General features: G+C 28.2%; 2 protein-coding genes across 4 annotated transcripts in view; both read right to left on the minus strand.

The window, feature by feature from the left end:
* The window catches only part of LOC138933684 (uncharacterized), a 37,032-nt gene extending 22,502 nt beyond the window's left edge, over positions 1 to 14,530 (minus strand). For all 3 annotated transcript variants that reach the window (XM_070296623.1, XM_070296633.1, XM_070296614.1), the window contains exons 1-3: positions 14,426 to 14,530; positions 11,521 to 11,667; positions 9,433 to 9,894 (exon numbers count right to left, since the gene is read on the minus strand). In XM_070296623.1, the coding sequence (XP_070152724.1) occupies positions 9,433 to 9,894; positions 11,521 to 11,628 (570 nt within the window). In that variant the 5' untranslated portion in view covers positions 11,629 to 11,667; positions 14,426 to 14,530. The remainder of the gene's footprint in view (positions 1 to 9,432; positions 9,895 to 11,520; positions 11,668 to 14,425) is intronic.
* Snm1 (DNA cross-link repair protein snm1) lies at positions 11,869 to 13,107 on the minus strand. The gene has a single exon (XM_070302725.1). The coding sequence runs from the start codon at positions 13,105 to 13,107 to the stop codon at positions 11,941 to 11,943; it is 1,167 nt and encodes a 388-aa protein (XP_070158826.1). The 3' UTR covers positions 11,869 to 11,940.
* Positions 14,531 to 15,899: the final 1,369 nt, after the last annotated feature.

Consider the following 15,899-nt stretch of genomic DNA (forward strand, 5'->3'; position numbering starts at 1 on the left):
GATATAAAAAAACGTTCTTCTTACAATAAAAATATTTATTAAATTTTGTTATTAATTTTATTATGTATATAGGCAAAAGGTTAAATTATATATATATAGCACTTTATTTAATAAAACAATTTTAATATTAAATCATATTGATGGATAATTTTAATTACTACTATTGCTATTTCAGTTATATAATTATTACTGCAAGAGCAGTGCTACTGTAATGCGGCAGAAACAAGAAAGCTAGGCTTTCTGCCGTCATCGATGATTAAGAGAACGGAAATGTTTATGTTTTTGATAATTGTTTCGAATAAGGCCTTTTCCGAATTTTGAGAAATATGATCGAATCTCTCGGTAAAACTCTTTGTTGTGACCCCAACAGTGATAATCAGTCGGGAGAGCCCGACCCCCATCACGCCCACCCCCAAAAAACGAAAAACCACCCAAATTACCGAAAATTAAGTAATTATGTACTATAAAGTCCATTCCACAACCAAACTAAATTTTAGTTTTAAACCAGCAATAGGTTTGGATTAGTTTATATCTTCCGGAAGTGGAGCCCCCCCCAGAGGGGGGGGGCAGAACCTACTGTGTCCACGCATATATTTTACAAAGCAAAGCGAGGTCCACCGTACAAATTGTTGTGTTAATGAGAAAATGTATGCATGGATGCAATGGGTTCCGGCCCTCTCCTCCTACGGGGGGCTCTACTTCCGAAAGATATAACCTAACCCAAACCTATTTCTGGTTTAAAACTAAAATTTGATTTAGTTGTGGAGTGGACTTTATAGTACATAATTACCTAATTTTCGGTAATTTTGAGGGGTGGAGGTGATGGGGCTCGGGCTGCCCCGACTGATTATCACTGTTGAGGTCACAACAAAGAGATTTACCGAGAAATCCGATCATATTTCTCAAAATTTAGAAAAGGCCTTATTCGAAACAATTACCATGTTTTTTAATAAGAAATCACACACACACACACACACACACACACACACACACACACACACACACACACACACACACACACACACACAAGCGCGCACGCGCACACTTACAAGGTGTCCCATTTTAAAAAACGCATCTCGATAATTCTTTAACGAAGCATTTTCAGCAAAAATTTTTTAGACAAAAGTTGTATGATTTGAGGATGGTTGAGGGGGACATAAGATGGTCTAATTTGACCTTGAATAGTTGTTTGAAGGTCACGCGAAGGTCACATTTAATTTTTTAAATAGGATACTATGTTTTTTATTGCATATTCTTGTAGCCCATCGTGAGAGTTTTTCAAAACACTACGATAAAGTATTTTTTTTTTAAGTACTTTTTGAGTTATTTTATATTTTAATCTGACAAATTTTGATATAAAAATTAAAATATCTAGTAAAATATTTAGTTTTCGATAATCTTACCGTAATACTTTTATATACAGAATAATGAAACAAATCAATTAGTAAAGAAAAAACAAATAATAATTGTTTGAAAAAATACATTGTAAATAATTACATACTTTTTCTTAAAAATAATTATTTTTTTATATTAATTAATTTGTTTCATTATTCTGTACATAAAAGTATTACGATAAGATTATCGAAAACTAAATATTTTATAGGATATTTTAATTTGGTAAATTTCTATATTAACGTCGCTACTTCCGATTTGCCTCAAAATTTATATAGAGCTTTCTTTAGGTCTACAATTAACAGTTATGATATTTTAAAACCGGGCAAACAATATGTTGTCCTTGAAAAAAATCATCAAGTGGTCGCTTGAAGCGCTATTCGCGTTTAGGAATATTTTGATTTTTCTATATTGTATACACTGTACGTACATATATTTTCGGAAGTTTCTGTTCAAGCAAGTGTGTAAATACTTAACTCAAGGTTTCGTTTATGTTGTGAATATTATTAAAAATATAATCATGTCTCGCTATACGGATTTCGTACGGATGATAAATACGAAAGAAGCAGCTCTTGATTTTTTCTTAGAAAACGGCATTTTTCAGCGAGAAATAGAATGTCCTTGCTGCAAAGAACGAGGATATCGTACAATTTTACAGCTCCGTCAGAAGTATTACAATATCATAATTGTTATTTGTAGGCCTAAAAAAAGCTCTATATAAATTTTGAGACAAATCGGAGGTGGCAACGCTAATATAGAAATTTACCTTTAATTTTTATATCAAAATGTCAGATTAAAATATAAAATAATTCAAAAAGTATTTAATGAAAAAACACTTTATCATAGTGTTTTGGAAAGCTCTCAAGATGGGCTACAAGAATATACAATAAAAAATATAGTATCCCACTTAAAAAATTAAATGTGACCTTCACGTGACCTTCAAGCAACTATTTAAGGTCAAATTAATGACACTATCTTATGTTCTCCTCGAAATCATACAACTTTTGTCTGAAACATTTTTGCTGAAAATGCTTCGTTGAAGAATTATCGAGGTACATTTTTAAAAATAGGACAATATATATATGTATATATATATATATATTGCACTTTACTCAATAAAACAATTTCAATATTAAAACATAATAAAAGAATTAAATTTTCTATACAATGCATAATTTCTATTTTCAATTGACGCAATTTTCTGATATCATTATTTTTGTAGAAAAAGCAATAAATATATAACCAATAAAAAGTACATTATAAAGATATAAGGTAATATTTTTTGTATAATGTTTTTTGAGCAGACGCATGAACTTACCATCTTTTTTTACATTATGATACACCCTATATATATTAAATTTAATCATATATATTTTGACTGATTAAATGTATATAATTCTGAATAGAAACTTGTTAAGCTGTAATATATGTAGAGATACACATTGTGCAATAAGATATCAAATTAGTAAAAATATTAAGAAGAGTAGCATCATATCTTTTAATATCAAAACACAATAGCGTGTATATTTTCTTTCTCTATAAAAACCAAAAGATCAAATGTATATACAAACAGAATTAAAATAAAAAAGTATAATCTTATTAATGTTTTTACAAAAAAATACAAAGTAATTAGTGAATTAAGATATTAAAGAAATTAATTACGAATAAACATATAATTAACTTCATTTACTAACAATAAATAGTATATTATTATATAAGTATATATTATTATATTAATAAATAGTATATTATTATATAGTGTATAAGTATACAAAAAATACTAAACATTGCCTACTTAAAAAAAAAAAAGAGTATTTCTTTATATGTATTTTAGTAATAATATAAATAATCATTAATTGTTATTAATAATCAAATAAGGTCAATAATAATTCAATAACAATTTGTTTTATAACTATTTAAGTAAGCTGTTTGAAAGCAGACAATGTTAGAAAACGCAATAAAATGTTTAAATTTTAGCAAAATATTACTACAAATATGTAGACCGAAGTATATTTATTGATTATTTATCGATTATCGATACAAGTGAATAATTAAAAAACAAATCGTGGAATATTTTAATAAATTTTTTAAATAGTGTTTGATTTCAAGAAGAATATAAAATGATAACTAAGTTTGATCTTAGATACAGATATCAAGATCATTTCAATATTAAAATGATTCATTTCAAGATCATTTCATTTAAGAATATTTGAATTAAAATTCAAATTTTCTTCAAATTCAAATTTTCTGCATATTTTTATACCTAATATTGAGACTTTTTCGAAATAGTAGATATAAATTTTTTATGCTATTTATTTTAACAAATACGTACTCTTGGAGAAATTGAGAATACATAATCAATTAGAAATTGAGACATTATCATAACATAATCACTAGATATACAATGTTCTTTGACAGTTGTACATATTCAGTTAGCAAAATATTAGTAGTGTGCCAGTAAATTCAATCATGATTTTACAACAAATTTTGTTTTTTACTTTCTCATTAAACTCAAATTCTGACAGTACAGTTTGTTAATATAATATGACGGTAGAAATGCAACAAAAATCGAGCATTATGTACTATCATGTCATGTCAACAATATATAGCAAATAATGAGTAGCATCTGTCACATCTGATAATAGTGGCCGAGAAATAGCAGAAATCAAGTATATGATATGCTTTTATGTCACAGCAAAAACGCCGCAAGAGTGTAGCATGGTTTATCAATATTAAATACTGATAGCAAAAACGTTTGTGGACTTATGGAAAATGAATCAATCGGTGGAACACGTTACTTTGTACTTTTCAAAAATGACTTCAAGATTTCATCGAGTGTTCTTTTTGAAATATAAATCTGGAGTTGCAAAATATCTCGAAACATTTCTTGCTAAGGCAAAAATAACTGGTCACATCATAAAAACTTTAATGTGTAATAGAACAGAATTTGTCAATTGTAATGTAAAGAAGATCCTAAGTAGATGGGTCATCAATATGAGGACCGTAATGCCATACATGCCTGAACAAAACGGAGGAGCGGAAAGAGAAATGCGAACTTTGGTGGAGAGTGCACAGTCGATGTGCAGACAGGTAAACTTTCAAAAGAATGGGCAGAGGCACTAAACACTGTGTGCCATATTATCAATCGTACGTCCATTAGCAGTTGACGAGAAAGCACTCATTGAATTATGACTTCAAAAGGGATTATATCAAATTAATCATTTCAGAGATTTGGATCTATGTGTTATGTACACATATCGAAGGAGAAGCAACAAGAATGGTCTCTAAAAGGAATTTTAATAGATTATTGTGAGGAAGATGTTATCATATGTTCACTGATAAAATAATTACGTCATACAATGTAATATTCGAACCTAAGAAGCCGAATGTGTAATCGACAAAATATTCTACTGATGATATAGGCACTGAAGACGAAAAATCTGTTTTTTCTAAGTGACTACTCTTGAAATAGACGATGGAACAAATGAGACATCAGATGCTGACAGAGTTGAGAATGCTAATGACTAGGACAATTTCGTAGATGCAGAAAATGTATCTCTTGGAAGTAATAATAAAGATTCAGAGGATTCAGAATTGAAAGATTTATAAGAGTAAAGATAAAACCAAAAAAAAATAAATGATTATGTTTGTGTTGTTAAAAAAATCCCGAATATTCAAAAAACACTGAAATCTGCACAATTGCACCATGCAATGGATAATGCATTCCTTTTTGGAAAATAAAGTCTTCGATCTCATAGATCTGCCAATCAGTGAAAAAATTGTGGGAATTCATTGGATTTTACGAACCAAGTTGAAAACAGATGGAACTATCGATCGTTAAGATGACTTGTCGCTAAAGATTACTTTCAAAAACAAGAAATAGACTTTGAAGAAACTTTTAGTCCCGTCACAAGATAGATGTGTTAAGTGTTGCTCGCGTAAGTATCATTTATTACTATTCTGCACTTTCAATCAAATATTCTCTTCAGTTTTTTTCAGAATCATGAAAACGTTCTCTAGACTTCCTGATACCTAAAATTATCCCAAGAAAATATTGTTCGATTTTTCTCACTTTTTGTTGTCTTAAACTTCTCGAAAAACTATTTGCTCTTAAACTAGATTGATGGCTGGAACATAACCATAAGTTTCTTCTTACTAAGTTTAGTCTCAGAAAGTTCAGATCCTGCCAGAATAATATCTTATTACGAAAATTATTATACTAGTTTTGTTCGAGGAACCGCTATGGGTTGTCTTTTCCTAGACCTTTCCTTCGATGATGTAATACCTAAAATCCTAACAGAGGATCTAGAAGACATTGGACTCCCCTTGGTACTGTGTCAATTTATTTATAATCTTATTCATTTGAAAAAAATTCAATTTTTCATTAATGGGGAGTTATCTGGAGAATTTCACTCCTTTAAAAAAAGAGTACCACAAGGATGGATTTCAAGCTCCATTTTTCAAAATATTTATACATATCTAAATTTAAAAAAAATGCAAGTAATTCAATTCGCAGACTTCTGCTTCTAAATCTTCGTTCATTTTCACAAGAAAACGTATTGATCCGCTTTCCTATCAAAGATAATCACATTAACATAAATTTCTCCTCTTCATGCAAATTTTTAGGCATTTCCGCTTCTCTGGAAGAGAAGCATATGTTAATCGTTGCTCTAAATCTAAATTACTCAATATTTTGGGAATATTAAGGAGACTTCGTGGAAAGTTTGTCCTTGTCTCTTATTAAATATAAAGTCCTTATTAAAGACTCATAGAATATAGATGCTTAGTATTCTCTTATAACAATCATTCAATTATGTCAGTTGGATAGTATTTAATTTAAGGCACTCCAATTCTGCTTGGGATTCAGAAGAACCACTCCCACTAATGTTTATTAGCCACACTAAAAAAGTCTGTGAAAATGATGGATTTCTGAACAGAATAAACGAGAATGTATTCCAGACAGCAAAGAATCGCGAAATATTCGCTGGAAGATAAAAACGGCAGAATATACGTTTTATGAAGTAATTATATATTAAGAGAGAGAAAGTAAATGACAAATTCAACGTATATATCTGAATCAGTTTTGGAAGAATCTGTAAAAAAGGGAATACGACCCTGTAAGAATTAATCGTATAAGTCAGAAAAAAACCAATTAAGGGATGGGAGAGTTTCTAATATTATTAACTTCAAAAGAGTGTAATTTTTATATAAAAGAAATAAGGGCTCAATAATCATTGGAGTAGACGGAAAATAAACAAGATTAGCGATCAGTCGCTTATATTTCGAGTAGACATAAAACGATTTGTAATTAGAAAATAATCCGATGGATCTCTTTTGCGGAAACCATGCATACTATTGGAGGCAGTATAGTTTATCTAAAGAGAATATTTTAAGAATATATTTGAAGGAGAAGATAAGAAAATCTCATTTTAAGCGGACTCTCTCCGGCTTCAACTAATAAACATTAGTGGGAATGATTCTTTTAAATCTCAAGCAGAATCGGAATGCTTTAAATTAAATATTTTTCAACTAGTACATAATTGAATTGCAATCTAGTTCCAAATCTAAAAAATTTTCAACCTAATCGATTTTCGTTTGCACATTTCAAAACTAATTGAATTTTTGTTTGTATATTTCTAGAAAAAGTTATTTAAAAAATAAGAGTGATTAATTCACATTCAAAATAATTCAAATTTCATGAAAATCTTTTTGTAATAAGCTTAATCCATAGATTTTCGTTTGCACATTTCAAAACAGTTGGAATTGTTATTTGCATACCTCCTGAAAAGATTATAAAAAAGCTTAGTTTTTTTAGTCTCCAGTTTTATAATTTTTTCAAACCTTTTTTATAGAGATATGCAAACAAAAATTCAAATTGTTTTAAAATATGCAAAAGAAAATGTATGGATTAAGCTTATGAAAAGATTTTCACGAAATTTGAATTGTTTTGAATGTGAAGATGGTCTCTCAAGTTATTTTTTTAAATAACTTTTTTTCTAGAGATGTGCAAACGAAAATTCAAATTGTTTTGAACTGTGCAAACGAAGATCTATAAATTAACTTTATTACGAAAAGATTTTCGCGAAATTTGAATGATTTTGAATATGAAAAATCTTCCGAAGTTATTTTTTTAAATGACTTTTTCTAGAAATGTGCAAACGAAAATTTAAACTGTTTTGAAATGTGCAAACGAAAATCTATCAATTAAGTTCATTGGAAATTATTTTTGTAAAAATTGGGGGGCTAATGTGAAGTTGGCCCTCCCAAAATTCTTTTTTTACTAGATATGCAAACAAAAATAGAAAATGTGCGATCATGTGCAAACAATATGCAATTGAATCATGTAAAAAAAAAACCTAATTATTTCTAATATTGGGGATTAACTTCACCCATCTCAGAAAATCTTTAATAAACTCGCTGAGAAAGATCGAAATATTACTCCCGTTTAATACATCAGAATTGCTCATTAAATCTTTCTCTGAGATTGTTCTAATAATACATTTTTTTCTCAGATCCTGTAAAATCTAGATCTAGGCCGGTATTCATAGTCAGTTCTTATATTTAAGGCCGTCTTAAGCACAATTTTAAGATATCCTAAACCAATCACAGAGCTGTATTAGCATCTTAAGACATTACTTAAGACGGTCTTGAAATAAGAACTGACTATGAATACCGGTTTAGATTTTCCCGATATTTGTCATAATCCTTCTTTTATTCTATCCACTTACTTATTTTTCCTATAATATTTATTTCCTTTTTTATTTACCTCTTTCTTTTACTTACTTGTTCTGAGAACAAGTCAAAAAAATAGGATTCTCTTAAGAAGATCCAAGCGTATACTTTCTTAACTCTCTCACTCTTTCAATCAGTTAATAACAGTAAGATCGGACCTGACTTAATTTTAACTGTCAAATATAAATTATAAAAAAAGATATAAACTTTTCATCAATTGTTGGCTATTTGAGCATTCGTCGGTTTATAATTATAATTTACGAAAAAGAAAGTGATGAAATAATAGCAAAACACAGCAATATATTCTTTATTTATTATTCTTAATTAATTCTTTTGGTTACTGCTATATGTATATAGTTCCTCCTAAAATTTCTTTCACTATAAATACAAATATAACGACTGCAGAATGAGGCTAAAAAGATTAAAAATGTGTAGTATTTATTTTTATTTATTGTTTTAAATTCTGATACAATTCCAACAGAGGATTTAAAATATCAAATTGATTATTAAAACGTTATTATTTTATTAATTATTTAAGTATACCTCAATCATTTATATTATATAGAAAATAATTACGCGATATAACATATATGTTACACATTAAATACTATATTTATAACTGGAAAAACTACGAGTAATTGACGATTTACCGATAACATTTATGTAATAATACTTGTAATATTTAGTTTTGTTATATTTATATATTAATATATAATTGTCTTTACCAAATGTTTTGTTTTCGCCGCATTTTATCGCCACTTTGTAAGAGCAGGCTATTCTCGATTTTTGCTATCTGCTATCCTATTGTGACGATAAAATTTATTCATTTTTAATACATTTTTACCATTAATAATTGATATAACAGACTTTGACGTTTAATATTAGTTACATTTTTACCAACACGGTATGATGGCAATGTCTAATTTTTGTTGCATTTTTGCTTTCACACTATGCCATCAGTTTATGCTTATAGAAAATAAGCAATTGTGAATATAATGGATAGAAATCTGCTATAAAATCATGATTAAATTTGTTGTCATACTGCAGATATGATATTGGGACATTTTACTAAGATATTATTATACATATAAAGAGAGAAAAATCCTCAATACAAAATAAAAATATAATATAAAACAAAGAAACAAAAATGCCATTCTTCTGATTAAAAAATATAATAAATTTTTTTTCTGTAAAAGAAAAAAAAAGAAAAAAATGGCGTAGAAAATTAAATTAATATCAGCCGAGTACAATTATCTCTGTATCGATATACACTAAAACATACATATCGATATATATTAAAACATGTACCTGATCAGAATATTGTTCTTTATTCCTTGTGAATGGCATTGCAGTTTCTTTATTTGCTCTGATATTGTTTCCTTTACTTCCCTTATTTCTATTTTTCGTATCTTCTTTGTTTTTTTTTTCTTTAGTTTCTTTCGCGTTATACCTTATAGAATTTTCGCTCGGGAAAGTGATCTCTTTTTCCTTCGCGTTATTTTTTGCGTTATCGAATTTTTCGCTTGTTTTTATTATATTTTTCTTATTCTGCATATTACATACATCTACAGTTTGTTTATTAGCTTTTATATTTCTTCTTTGACATTTAGAACGTTTCATGTTTAATTCGTTCTCGACAGCTAACTTGTTGTCTTTGAATTTGTCAGCCTTAAATTTCAATGTGTTAGTATTGATTACATCTTGACACATGTCAGTTATAGAACTGTCAATCTTAAGCGTGTAGGTTCCCAAAATTTTATGAGACATTACCTTGAAATATACAGTCCAAGCTATGCAGATATACTCTTATATATTCAATAACATAAGAAATAAAAATAAAATCTTTCTCTTTTTTTATACAATCAATATATAATACATATATATATATATATATATATATATATATATATATATATATATATATATATAATACGTACTATGTATTGCGTGTGTGTATGGTTTATAATTAAATATTTATGTACTATGTAACATTCAAGTAGCACATGTAAGTATTACATATATATATAATATTATAATTACTTATAAGAAGTATTTAAGAAATATGAATTAAACATGACATATAATATCATATATCATATATAATATATATATACATATATATATATGATATAAAAAAACTACCATTATCTATCATTATTATTTTATCAGATGGTTTTATATTTAAAAAATGTAGAGATAAGTTTGTGAAATATAGAATCAGGGAAATATTTAACATTTTCACTAAATAGAATTTTTCCCAACAAGCATGAATAAAAGTATGAGTAGATAGTTTTGAAAGATAATTTTGTTAATACCAGATATTCGTGTGTTAGAAATATGAATGTGTTAGTAAATAGTAATACTTATAGATAGTATAATACAAATATGCTGCAAATGTAAGAGGACGACAATATTAGCTGCCTCTCTTTATAAATGCTATGATTAGTAGGACTAGTAAATTTAAGAGTAAATTTACTTGATAAAAAAATTGTAAATATACTTTCCAAAATATAAATAAAAAAGTTATTTTTTAAATTTGTAATTATATTAAAGAATTTTGAAAAAATTATAATTGATTTCAAATAACATACAAACATCATTTAGTAAATTCAATGATTCTTTAAATCCGTTTTTAATATATAACTACAATTTCAAATAACATATAAGAAATTTCCTCTCTCTGTTTATATATTTTAACAATATACAGGGTATCCCAGATCACCCGTATACCTCTTTTAAAATGAAAATAAATGGCTTTTATCAAAAATCGCGAACATTTTTTAAGTATGCTCTATCAAATGGTGATATTTTCAACTTTTGATTCCGACCGGAAATACGCCATCCGGATCGGAAGTTGAATTTTTTGAGAGGAACATAGTACTTTTTATTACAGATTCGAATTGTATGTGAAAAAATAAGAAACTTTTGTATCAAATGTTTCTTCTGAAAGTGCCTCTGTCAACCTTAAAATTGATCTTGAAAGTAACTGTGATGAAATTATGAACTTACTTTCAAAGTCAATTTTAAGATTGACAGAGACATTTTCAGAAAAAACGTTTAATACAAAAGTTTCTTATTTTTTCACGTATAATTCGAATCTGTAATAAAAAATACTATGTTCCCCTCAAAAAATTCAACTTCTGGATGGCGTATTTCCGGTCGGAGTCAAAAATTGAAAATATCACCATTCGATAGAGCATACCCGGTTTACTTAAAAAATGTTCGCGATTTTTGATAAAAGCCATTTATTTTTGTTTTAAAAGGAGTGTACGAGTGGTCTGGGACCTGTATATTACGTATATATACATATGCATGCATAGAACATTCAAATATTTTTACTTTATCTCACTCTGTGTCATAATATATTTAATTAAATAGTAGATAAGTATTTCTTACCTTAGCCATTTTTTCAAAATATTGTCGTTCTGCTTTATCGTAGGACGGCTTATCAAACCATACTTTTTCCTTAGCCAGTGCAGCAGTTACCAATGTAGCAGTTGCCATTGTTTTGGTTAATTTTTTGAAGCAAAATGTTATGAATTTCTGTAAAGAAGATGAAAGAAGCATAAAAAAAAAGTCTAATTTGCATAACAAAAGTATTCTTCAAATCATTTTTTGTATTTTGTGCGTAAGAATCAGTTTAAAAGAGAATAAAAATATAAATTAATAAAATATACATATATATTTATTATGTAAAAATACAAACTCATTTGAGTATCATATAATAATATATTATCTGTCATAACACAAAATTATTAAAATTATTAGAGATTAACACAATCGTTAGAAAAAATTACCGAGATAATAATACTTAATTTACGATTTATTTATAACTTCATGCTTAAGAACTTGTAATGTATATTTTTCATGATTATTAATTGCATCACTTTCTTTTGTTTTAGTTTTACTTTTAATTTCACTTTTAATTTCACTTAGCAAATAATATATCCTATGTTTTAATTCTTCTGAACAAACACAGGGATGTATTTCTTCTGGCTTGAAATATTGTAAAAACTTCTTAAGTTCGTCAAAAGATGCATGTGCAGAATAACATACATTAAATGTCCTTTCTCTAGCATTATCCCATTCTCCGATTACACTTGTATCTTTCCCCTTCCATTTTAATACAGATGGTACAATAGTTAGGATGTTCTTTTCTAAGATGTCACTACGGCATTTTAAACCTGAACGATCAAACTTTTTCATACATGCATGTATACGTGTAGCCAATGGATTATCCGTGATATAATCTGCTAGACTTGAGATACAATTATAATTCTTGTACACAAAATCCTTAATATGAATACATGTTTTCAAAAATTTTGATAGCTCCACATAAAGAAACTCAGAGCCATACAAAGCGGAACATTCCAAAACAACAACATTTCCTGAACTTTTCTCTAGCCATTCTTTGACAACTTTACACATCACATTTATACTTTCTTCTCTTGTTGGGAAAAAGGCAAAATTAGGATCCAAAAATGTTGTATCTAAATACATCTTTGCTAACTTTTTTGGATACATATTAAAATTTTTGCATGAATGTAATGATGTTATTTTTGCAAAATCTTTTGGATTAATTCTGAAATCTCCAGTATATAATACTAATTTATCAGTCTCAAAAAGAAACATTACAGAGCCAGGGCAATGTCCAGCAGAAATACATGTTACAAAAAGAATATCAGTATTTTTATCATTATCTTTGTTTTTATATTCTATGAGGATTTTCTTATCAAGAGCAATATCTTTTACACAGCTTTCTGTGTAACGATATGTAGCTTTTAAGAAAGTTTTACTAATACAACTGCAATAAAAATATTTATTGTATTGTTGCAAACGTTTGAAAAATTTATCATCTAAGCCTTGCATATGATCAGTGTGACAATGACTAAGAAAATATGCAGAGGACTTTGAATTCTTTTCATCAAAACGATCCACTGAGATGCCAGGTATTTCTTCGATAAGTCCGAAAAACGTTGACATTCTGATGCATAAAAAGAATCCCTGTAATAAAGAAACCAGGCATCAACCAATCCTATGCAAGCATATTAGATAAATTTACATTTATCATACTTAATTATTTATATCCTTGTAAAATTTTTTTTTTTTGAGAAAAATTATTTTAAAATTATTTAATTTTTTTTTTTTAATATTACGGACCAACAATATTAAATATATTTTATATTCACAATGTAGCATATTAGCAGAAACTTTTTTTATTTTTTTAAAGTGATGATGTGTGCGTATGTATGCACTATACATATATGATACTGCTATATACTATATAGTAAAATTAGATTGTGATTAGTATGATATAGTAAAATTAATTGTGCAGATGAGCATAAACTCCTAAGTATGTTATTAATTTGTAATTATTTTTTTATTTATATAATTTTTCAATTTAGCCACATATAAACTTTGCATAGAATTCTATTCTAATTCCCTATATTTTAAAATTTGTAATATTGTTATAAAAATTTGACACACATTTTCCTAATAAATTATCTTTCAAATAAATCGTTATATTAATAATGTATTAAAATCAGTATGAGATTATGTATTCACACAAGATTGAAAATTAAAATTTAATCAATTACAACAAAAAAAGCAAAGATTTTTTTATCATTATTGATAAAATTCTTATCTTCACTGCAATCTGATACTACTTTAAAAATATATTGATTATATTATAACTCTGTGCATGTTTACTTTATCTGTACAACTAATTTCTTAATCTTAAACTTGACTTTATAGTATCAAAATAAATCTGTTTTTTTGAGATACTATATATTAGGTATTTTACAGAAAATCCCAAATTTTCTTAAAACAGCTATTTCTATAATTATATTTAAATAAAATGATAATATTATATATAGTGAAAGCGATGAACTAGCATTAATCAATTCACAATTGTTATAAAATTATTAATGATTATATAAAATAAATAATTACATAAAAAGATATATACATTTTACCTCAAAAAACAACCAGTGATTCTATAAAAGCGCCAGAATTTTTGGAAACTTACTAGAATTAAATATTTATTTATATATGTATATATAATTTTATAGTCACTCGATTAAAACGACAAACTGATATTTTGGATTCGACAAATCGACAGTTTCTCAAAACTTAGACGTACTGTACATTATTTCATTTCGATCTGTACCATGTGCAGTATATGGAGAACTGCAAATTAATATTCGTAAATTTATATATTTTTTTTGTAGTGATATTAGCTAGTGTATGTTAGCACAAACCAAGGAAAGATTGGAAACAAATTAAATATTTTTAGATATACCTTGAATTACGTCAAGCAATAATTTTCTGTTGGCTGACTGTAGCAAAGGAAACGTTGCTAAGTGTGCCGACGGAGACGGAAATAGGAAAGCAATTAAAAGCATTGATTACATTCAGTAAAGAAAAGCTGGAGATAGTAGGATCACTCTGGGCATGTTCAGGAGACACAACTAGAGAGCCTCTAGGAGAGAGAGAGAGAGACGCCAACCAGCCATTTCGTGATTGGTTGGCATAATATGTGCCGATTTGATCATTGCGACGTCAATGCAGAGCAAATGGGATACAAATTCTCAGACCGACGATACCAAATGTTTAAGGTTATATTATGCATATTACAAAATATAATGCGTAATATAACCCTAAACATTTGATATTTTCGGTCTGAGAATTCGTATCCCATCTGCTCTGCATTGGCGTCGCAATGACCAAATATATTAAGCCAGCCAATCACGAAAGGCTGGTTGGGTTGGAGCCTCTCTCTCCTAGAGGCTGTCTAGATACAACCGTTGAGCATCGTTTTGTCAATACTCGACGTTGATTTGTTGGTTTTAGAAGTAAGAACCAATCATGTTTGATTGCTACTCAATAGTTGTATCTCCTGAACGCACTGTAATCAGAGACTGGCTACGAAATGCTGTGTTCCTTCTTCTTCTTCTTCTTCTTCTTCTTCTCCTTCTCTGATATGGCTGGGAGACTTTCCGAAAGGAATTGTCCATACACCATTAACTAGGTATAGATATTAGATAGGTTAATATATGATAAACTAATTAGGTATTGGATAGGATAATATATAATAAGCCAATAAAGGCATTATATAGGATAATATGTGAAAAACCTCTTTTTGAGTCATATGGGAGGATGGGACCCGAGCGGAATCGAACCCGGAATCTTTCGATTACCAGCCTGCGACTCTATGCCCGGCGCCACGCATCGCCCAATGCTATGTTCCGATTCCTCACCCGGATGCACTCGATATTATATAGTATATGTTACGTATACTATAATATCGGGTGCACTCGGGTGGAGAATCAGAACACAGCCAAGGCTGCGGTTGAGAAGACGCTAGAGATGCTTCGAAGCATTGCATTAACCAATTAGAATAAAGAAATCTTTACTCTCTTTGCCCTGATTGGTCAATCAAACGTTTCGAAATATTTCTAGCGTCTTTCTGACCGCAACCGAAAAGGCTATTTTTGATTGATCCACCATTTTTCTCTATTCCCGATGATCTTTAAATTTGTTAATTAAAGTGTAACAATTTAAAAAAATAAACGTTTCAAAGTAAATAAAAAGCATTTTTTGTCATACAATTCTAATTTTTTATAATATCTATTTATATTAAAATGCAAAATTGAATAGTTAAAAAAATTAAAAATAAAATAAAGATCAATGTGGCTCGTGTATTGCAAAGCAATAAATAGGCAAAATAATGGACCAACTATACGAGCTAAATTAAAGATGAAAATTAATTATGT

The sequence above is a fragment of the Polyergus mexicanus genome, unplaced genomic scaffold (assembly GCF_030449975.1).
Source record: "Polyergus mexicanus isolate NDT 795.1 unplaced genomic scaffold, iyPolMexi1.0 SCAF_1, whole genome shotgun sequence".
NCBI lineage: Eukaryota > Metazoa > Arthropoda > Insecta > Hymenoptera > Formicidae > Polyergus > Polyergus mexicanus.

Coding starts and splice junctions, on each gene's coding strand:
- Snm1 (XM_070302725.1), bottom strand. CDS start 13,107: ATGTCAACGTTTTTCGGACTTATCGAAGAAATACCTGGCATCTCAGTG.